The 8,554-nt window shown below is 60.1% G+C and overlaps 1 protein-coding gene across 1 annotated transcript; it reads left to right on the top strand.

The window, feature by feature from the left end:
* Positions 1–102: 102 nt before the first annotated feature.
* CNN1 (calponin 1) lies at positions 103–6,955 on the top strand. The gene is made up of 7 exons (XM_059160066.1): positions 103–259; positions 2,345–2,466; positions 4,853–4,919; positions 5,022–5,159; positions 5,339–5,449; positions 5,932–6,078; positions 6,183–6,955. Exons 1-7 carry the CDS (start codon positions 197–199, stop codon positions 6,426–6,428), a joined length of 894 nt encoding a protein of 297 aa, XP_059016049.1. The 5' UTR covers positions 103–196; the 3' UTR covers positions 6,429–6,955.
* The last annotated feature ends 1,599 nt before the right edge of the window (positions 6,956–8,554 follow it).

Consider the following 8,554-nt stretch of genomic DNA (forward strand, 5'->3'; position numbering starts at 1 on the left):
GTGGGGGGGGGGTGCCCCGCCCCTTGGCAGGCCCCTGCGGCCAATGGGAGGGCCTTGGAAGAGGCCCGGGCCGCCTCCGGAGCTTCAAAAACATGTGAAGAGGGAAGAGGTTGCAGTCCTTAAGGAGCCTTAGCAGCTGCCTCGGTTCTCAGAGGGTCCTTGGAGCTACTGCCACTGCCGCCCACCGCGAGCCAACATGTCCTCTGCTCACTTCAACCGGGGCCCTGCCTATGGCTTGTCTGCTGAGGTCAAGAACAAGGTAAGGCCCCCACCAATGGGTCGTCAGCTGAGGTCAGGAACGAGGTAGGGCCCCCGCCTGGCCCACACACCCTAGCAGGCCAGAGGCCCACTCTTGGGGTTCCCTGGACCCCCTCTTGCCTATCCCATGTGACTTGGAACCAGAAAGGGACAAAGGACAGATACAGGGTAGGGTCCGCCTTAATCCCCACCCTGAGCATGCCAGAGCCCTCAGCTACTGTTGGGGGGGCGGGCAAAATGGAGGGCATACAGGCAACCACAGGTCAACTGAGGGGGTCGGTCCCTTGTAAAGATCCCCACTTGATCAGAATCTTCTGTTAATCTGTCACCTGTTGCTTATGTGTTCCTGGGGTGCTGGGAAAGGGCTTGATTTTCCTCACACACCCCCATCTCGGAAGGAAACCGGGGAGTGCTTTAGAGCTGGGATTCTGGGGAGATCCTGAAGGGAGAGGCAGACAGCTGGGGAGGTCAGTGTGTGAGCATTAGGGACACGGCAGGGGTCTCCTAATTTTGAGCTGGAAAAATATCCAGACACTGCCTTCCTGATATGGCTGAGTATACTGAGGTCCCGAGAGGAGAGGCGAGGAGCTTGGGTTTCTACATAAAGGAGTTTCAGAACTAGGATCCTGGCCTCACGTCCCTGGAAACACACACACACCACGGAATGGGGTTCAGCTTCTCCAGGGCAGTGAACTTCCAACTCCCTGGAATGCTCCCGTGAGCGTTGCCAGGAGAGGAGTCCCAGCGCCCCATTTGACAGAGGGGATCATTGAGGCCCAAGGTGGCTTTTCCCAGCGTACAGGGAGGAAGTGGGGAGCTGGGATTGGATCCTGGGTCGGGGGATCCTCGCGGCTGGAGGAGGGGGCTGGTGGGGGGCGGGTGCTCGGGCCAGGCGGGATCCAGCGCCCCCCTCCTTCCCCAGGCGCCGGCCCCAGAGCTGCGCGAAGCCGCCGCGCCATATAAGGCGGCCTCAGGGAGCCCGGCCCGCGGGGCCGCGCTATATAAGGGCGGTTTGCTTTATAAAGCCGGGCTGGTGGGGAGGGGGGCGGCAGGGCCGGGGCCAGGTGAGGGGCCTCCCTCTCCCACCTCCTCCTCCCCCAGCAGAAGGGCCAGCTGGGTCCCCCAGAGTCTTGGAAGCCTGTCTGGGCTGGGGCGGAGGGTTCTGGAGAAACGGAGGGGGCAGGGTTGGTGGGGGGAGAGGGTGAGAGACGCAGACAGAGATTCTGGGAGCCTGAGACTTGAGAGGGACGGATGGGGAGGGGAAGCCGGGAGCCAGATAAGACTGAGACAGGGATGGAGAGGCCGAGAGAGGAGACAGACGAGCCCCACCCCCACAGAGGCAGGGAACCTGGAGTCGGAGACCAGAGCGACTGGCGGGAGAGAGGGGCGTGCCAAGCGCCCTGACCCAGCCAGACACGAAGAGATGGGGACAGGAAGACAGGGCCGTGGAAAGACAGAGCTGGGGAGAGACAGAGGCCATGGGGATGGGGATGGAGAGAGAGAGAGATACAGCCATGCGTGCATGCAGCCAGGATTAAGACAAAGACAAGCCCCCCCCCCCCCCAACCCCAAGCCTCCAGCGAGAGCCCAGGGGATGAGGACCTAGGGAGACACTGAGGCAGACAGACATGCAAGACAGAACAGTCCCAATGCAACGCAGGACTCAGAGCCACCTCCCTAAGGCTCCTCCTCCCCTGCTTGAGGCGCCCAGGGTCCCAGCAGAGGGTTGGGGGGGCAGGGCGGGGGGTTGGGGGAAGCTAAGCCCCAAGTTTGGCTTGGAGGGGGAACCGAGAGGCCAGGCACCGCCCCCCCCCCCCCCCCCAGCTGAGTACACCGCTCTCCACCCTCCCCTTGTCTTCATCCTCTGGTGCCAAACCTCAGAATGTCCGGAATGGCCCCCTGGGCAGGTGCCACCTCAGCCCTGGCCCTCAGCCCACTTCAGCGCCCCCATGGACGCTGGGGCAGAATTGCCTTCATTGGGAAGGGATGAGAAAGATCAGGCCTAGGGAACCTTGAATTGGGTCCGGGGAGCTAAGTCTGCTCCCCAATGCATCCTTACCACCTTTTCTGTGTCCCCCACCCCCAGCTAGCCCAGAAGTACGACCACCAGCGGGAGCAGGAGCTTCGAGAGTGGATCGAGGGGGTGACAGGGCGCCGCATTGGGAGCAACTTCATGGACGGCCTCAAAGACGGCATCATTCTTTGCGAGTGAGTGGAGCTGGCTCTGCCTGGGCTGCCCCCGATCTGGGCATTTATCCCTTCCCTCTCCCCCCCTCAACTGGGAGCTCAGAGCTGGGATAGGCACTTTATAGCTGAAACCCTGAAAGAGCGGTGGTAAAGAATCATTGTACCCATTTCACAGGGAAGAAAACAGAGGCTCAGTTCAATAAAACACATCACCCAGAGTCCCGTTCTGTTCCCAACAGAAATGACCAGAATCTAGGCTTAACCACCATGCAGAGAGGGCAGGCCCATTTATGGTCTCCAGAGTTCCAAGAAAGAGGTTCCAAGAAAGAGTTCCAAGCATAGTGTGCTCAAGGAGCAGCTAAAAGGCAGCGGGCAACAAGGGCCTTTCGTCACTGGCTTGGTGACAAGAGAATTATGCCATGGTAATTTGAGTAGGTCTTGGTTTTCTGCTCTTCTCAGAACTTAAATCACCGAGAGGAATGTTTCCCTGGTTCCAGATTCCACAGTGACACTACTGCAGGATAGGGCCCTGAGGCCATTGGGGTCCTGTCTGTATCTCTTGAGTCTCATCCAGGGCAGGGTGACTGTGATGGCCAAAGAGTGACCTTGGGAAGCTTCCCAATGGTGCAGGCGTAGCAAGATCTAGGTGCTGGAAAGGTGGCACGGTGTGGAGATGTTGTTCTACCATATCCAGTGGGAATAAGGAGGACGGGGACATCTTGGTGTCCCAGCTCAGACAGGGTTGCTCGGGCCTTAAAGATCTAGAACTACCCACCCACTCAGTCATTCATGCACCAAGAATTTACGGAGCACCTGCTGTGTGCCCGCTCTAGGCACTGGGGAAAGTAAACAAAACAGACTCACCTCTGAGCCCACATAGAGCTGGAGTCCCAGAGGGGGAGAGTGATCAAGTAATTAATGAAATAATCCAGTACTTGCCTGTGGTGGCAAGTGCCATGGAGAAGAGAAGCAGGGAAGGATGGGGGAGGGGAGGGGCGGGTAGAGCAAGGGGTTGCTGCTTTGCACAGAATGGTCTGAGAGGTCTTTCAGAAGAGGTAGCATTTAAGCAGAATCTTGGATGAAGTGAGTGAGGGGGCTGGGAGGGCATCTGAGGAAAGAGTGGGCCAGGCTGAGGGAGGAGGAGAGGGACAGCTGTGCAAAGGCCCTGAGGTGTGAGCAAGCATCTTGTGTTGAAGGAACAGTGAGGAGAGATTAGGGGAAGTGGAGGGAGTTAGCTGGGGGTCTTTTAGTCACGCTGAGGATTAGGATCTGTATGCTAAAGGGAGACTGGGGGGCAGATTTGAGCTGGGAGTAGCTAGAATTATTTTGAAAAGGCTATTCTAGCTACGAGAGTCTGCAGGGGACAAGGTAGAAGCTGGACACCACAGGAGGCCCCTGCAAGAGCCCCGGAGAGACACACCGGGCAGCTCAGAGCAGGGCAGAGGTGGCAAAGAGCCATAGGCTTCTGAATATCTTCCGAAGGCAAGAGCCAATGGCCATGTGGAGGGGTTGGGTGTGGGAATGGGAGAAAGGGATAGGAGAGTCAAGTGCAAATCTGACGGCTTTGCCTGAGCCCCTGGGAGGGTGTGTTTCCTGAGCCTGGGAGTATGGAGGGAGCTGAGTTGGGGGAAGTGGGTGCCAGGAGTCTGGAGTGGGGTGTCTTTGATTCAAGATGCCATGGAGATCCCTGGGGATAAAAATATATGTTTATAAAAAATAAAAAAATTAAAAAAAAAAAAAAGATGCCATGGAGAGCGCTGGACTGGGGACTGGGAGGCCTGGCTGCAGGGAAATAGGGGGGAGTTGGGCAGATCAGTGGCATTGAAGGGCGAGAGACTGGAGGAGATCAAGGCGGTGAGTGTGGCCAGAGAAGGGAAGTCTGAGGCCGGAGCTGTGGGCTGTCCACAGTGCAGGTACCCCCTAAAGCTCAAGGAGATGGAAACGTGGTTGCCAGGGAGATGGGAGCGCAGCGGGAGACTTGCTTAGGGGGGGATGAGGGGGCTTTCTGCTAGAGACCTGAGCCCAGGGGCGCCTGGGTGGCTCAGTGGGTTAAGCCGCTGCCTTCGGCTCAGGTCATGATCTCAGGGTCCTGGGATCGAGTCCCGCATCGGGCTCTCTGCTCAGCAGGGAGCCTGCCTCCCTCTCTCTCTCTCTCTGCCTTCCTCTCCATCTACTTGTGATTTCTCTCTGTCAAATAGAGACCTGAGCCCAGCTTCCGGGAGGTTAGTTCTCCATCTCAGCGCTGCCTGCGTGTGCGGGGTGGATCGGGGGCTGCGGCTGGGCTGGCTGTAGTAGAAAAAGGCAAGATGGCCACTGGCTGTCATCCTGACCCCTTTGCCCACGGCGTTGGGCACGGGTGCGGAGGGCGGGGCTCACCTTTCTCCCTGCCTTCCCTGACCCCTTGTAGGTTCATCAATAAGCTCCAGCCAGGCTCCGTGAAGAAAGTCAATGAGTCGACCCAAAATTGGCACCAGGTGAGCCCAGGCTCTGTTTTACCTCTCTCAACCCCTGGCCCATAGCCTCTCAGCCCCCCCACCGCGCCCCCCCTCCACTGACTGCCTCCTGCTCCCCTCCAGCTGGAAAACATCGGCAACTTTATCAAGGCCATCACCAAGTACGGGGTGAAGCCCCACGACATTTTTGAGGCCAACGACCTGTTTGAGAACACCAACCACACCCAGGTGCAGTCCACCCTGCTGGCGTTGGCCAGCATGGTGAGTGGGGCCGAAGGGTAGGGGTGTGGGGCTGGGGCGGGGGTGGCTTTGGAGGGTCTAGGCTGTGAGGGGGGACACCCAAACGCAATGTGGGTGGGAGGGGGAGAGAAGGAGCCGGGGGGGACAATGTAGCCCTGAGGCTCCCCCCGCCAGCCCGCTGCTTCCTTCGCCCTCTCCAGGCCAAGACGAAAGGGAATAAGGTGAATGTAGGGGTGAAGTATGCAGAGAAGCAGGAACGGAAATTTGAGCCAGAGAAGCTAAGAGAAGGGCGGAACATCATCGGGCTGCAGGTACTGGCCCTTCCTCACCGGGGTCTTGCTGCTGAGCTGAGCAGGGATGGGGATGGGAGGGGCGGGGGGCATCGAGGCGGCCAGGAGGGCACCCAGGTCCTGCAGGCTTTGTGGCACAGAATATTTGGCTTTAACTCACACATATGGTAGGTACCACGCTTGCCATTTTCGTACCTTAACTCACTCCTCCACACAGATGGGGGAACGGGGGCCCGGAGAAGCGAGCTCACTTGCCGGGACTGCCCAGGAAGATAAGTGGCTGGGCTGGGGCTTGAACCCTGGAGGTCAGGCCCTGGTGCTCTGAACCACTTACAGATCATGGGACATGCCTTCTCTGGGCCTCAGTTTCCAGTCTGGACCCCTGAGACTGGACGCCGTGGCTTGTTAGAGGGCCGCGCAGGCATCCGGTGACATGTGATGTCTCATGGCCGGGGGTGAGGCTCTCTGCGATCTTTGGGGTGACTCTCCTTCTGCTTTGCTAGATGGGCACCAACAAGTTTGCCAGCCAGCAGGGCATGACGGCCTATGGCACCCGGCGTCACCTGTACGACCCCAAGCTGGGCACGGACCAGCCCTTGGACCAGGCCACCATCAGCCTGCAGATGGGCACCAACAAAGGAGCCAGCCAGGTGTGTGAGGGGGGATCCTGGGGTGGGGCTGGTGGGGCCCCAGTCCCCCGCGGTTCCCCCCTCCCCCGCCCCCACCCCAGGCCTGACCTCTCTGCCCTCTGCAGGCCGGCATGACTGCACCTGGGACCAAGCGACAGATCTTCGAGCCCGGGCTGGGCATGGAGCACTGTGACACGCTCAACGTCAGCCTGCAGATGGGCAGCAACAAGGGGGCCTCGCAGAGGGGCATGACGGTGTACGGGCTGCCGCGCCAGGTCTACGACCCCAAGTACTGCCTGACGCCCGAGTACCCGGAGCTGGGCGAGCCCACCCACAACCACCACGCGCACAACTACTATAACTCCGCCTAGGGCCCTGGGCCCCACCCCGCCTTCCCCATTAGGGAGGCTGGCTGCTGCTCTCGGCAGGGCCAAGCCGGCCCCGCCGACCCCCTCCCCCTGCATGGCGTCCTCCAGCCCCCTGGCACCTGCCTACAGGGTTAGCGTTTGGGGGGACAGACTGGGGGGAGTTGTAGGTTGGGGGGGAAGGGAGACCCTCTTCCCCGGAGCGCCGCAGGATCCTACATTGAGCCGGGTGTGCCCAACAGCACCCAAAGGACGCACTGAGCGCAGCTACCCCAGCTGTCCCCCCTCCACTCCCTCCCAGGTGGGTCCCCGCAGGACAAGAGGTCCCCCCAAGCAAAGACCCCAGAGCCCAGGCTCGGCCTGCCCCCACCCCATTCCCGCAGTGGGAGCAAAGTGCATGCCCAGAAACCCAGCGGACACACGCGGTTTGGTTTGCAGCGACTGGCATGTGTGGATGTGACAGCGGCGTTTGTCAACACGAGCACTTTCTTTTTCTATTTCACTGGAGCACAATAAACAGCTGTAAAATCATTGCCTCGGGGCTGCTCTGTCCTGGAGCTGCGTGGCTCTGGCGCATGCGCCGACAGCCGGGCCTCAGAAGCGCTCCATCTCCCCCATACACTGGGGCGCGGGCACACATACCACACACACCGTGAGATAGACAGACAGACACACACACGGAGCCCACAGCCCTCAGCTGGACCCAGGACAGGCACGCACTCACACACAAAATCCACACGCACGCACTGGTGTGTACAGTGTGCATATACTCTGCAGCCTTGGGCACACACACACTCCCCTTTCACAGACAGATTCATGCAGGACCCGCTTCCATTCAAGACACATCAACACACAGCCTCCCCCCCAACACACATGGTACCCACACACACGCTCAGCTCTGGCGTGCCTCTCTGGGAAGCCTGGGGTTGGGGTGAAAAAGCGCCCGAGCACTGGGACAGGCACAATGGGGTGTGAATCACGGTTCCGCTTCCCACTAGCTGGGTGACCTGCGGCAACTTGCTTGCCCTCCCTAGGCCCATTTTCCCATCAGGAAGAGGACAGACAGCCTCCTGGGGACAGGGGGAGGTTGACATGAAACAGATGGGGGATGACATTTGGCACTGACTGATGAAAATGGACAAGCCGGGTCCTGGAGGCTCCCGTGGGCAGCAGGGCCCCTTCCGCCATGGGAGGGCAGGTGGACAGGTGGGAGGAGATGAGGCACTTTGGGGGCCCAGAGCAATGGCCCTTTGAACACTGGCACGGAGCCGGTGAGTAGCATTGCCTGGCACAGCTGCCCTGTGCACTCAGCTCACCTCTTAGGGCTGATTCCTGAGCCTGGCCTGCCAGCCCAGGGCCCTAGGAATGTGTGGACAGCCTCAACCTCCCCACATTTCAGAGGGGACCCTGTCTTCCCAGGGATGTGGGCCCTATGCCATCCTGCCTGGAAGCCACCACCTGCAGAATTCTAAGGAGAGAATGCAGCCATGGCGGGGAGGGGGTTAGAGAACCATGCTCTTCCCTTCCTTCCCCATAGCAGGGATGATGCTGGAACACGGGGACTTGCAGAGACAGACACCAGAAGACCGACACGCACAGACGCATGCAACCCCTGGGGCCTCGTAAAAGGGATTCCAGGCGCTCTTGGCCTGTCCAGGGCAAGTCCTGCTCCCCCCAGGACCAGCATGGGGAAGCTATGCCGAGGAGGATCCATGCCTGGCCCAGGGCCTGCCTCCTCGGGAAAACAGCACCATATTAGCACTTGGCCTGTGTGCTTGGGGTGGGCGGGCCCTGGAAGCCAGAGGAATGAGCCCCCTTTCTGCTGGACCCCTGAGGGCACCCCCCGACCCAGGCTCCTGTCCATGGCTCTGCCCACCCCCACTGGCTCCTTCCTGGGCCAGACGACCTTACCTGGGACTTTGGAGGGGAAGGTGGGAACACCAGGGAAGGGCATGTCAGGGGCTGGGTGGGCCTGTGGGGGTGGGCCTGTGGGGGGGTGCATGCCAGACCCAGCGCCTGGCCTAGTAGCCCAGGCTTTCAGCCAGCTCAGCATCTCCCTCCCTTGGCTGTTCACACCCCTTACTGCCCTGGGTGGGTTCCAGAGTCATTCAAACCTAGGCACTATGCTGGGG

Source organism: Mustela lutreola, chromosome 2, assembly GCF_030435805.1.
Source record: "Mustela lutreola isolate mMusLut2 chromosome 2, mMusLut2.pri, whole genome shotgun sequence".
In the NCBI taxonomy this organism is placed as follows: Eukaryota; Metazoa; Chordata; class Mammalia; order Carnivora; family Mustelidae; genus Mustela; species Mustela lutreola.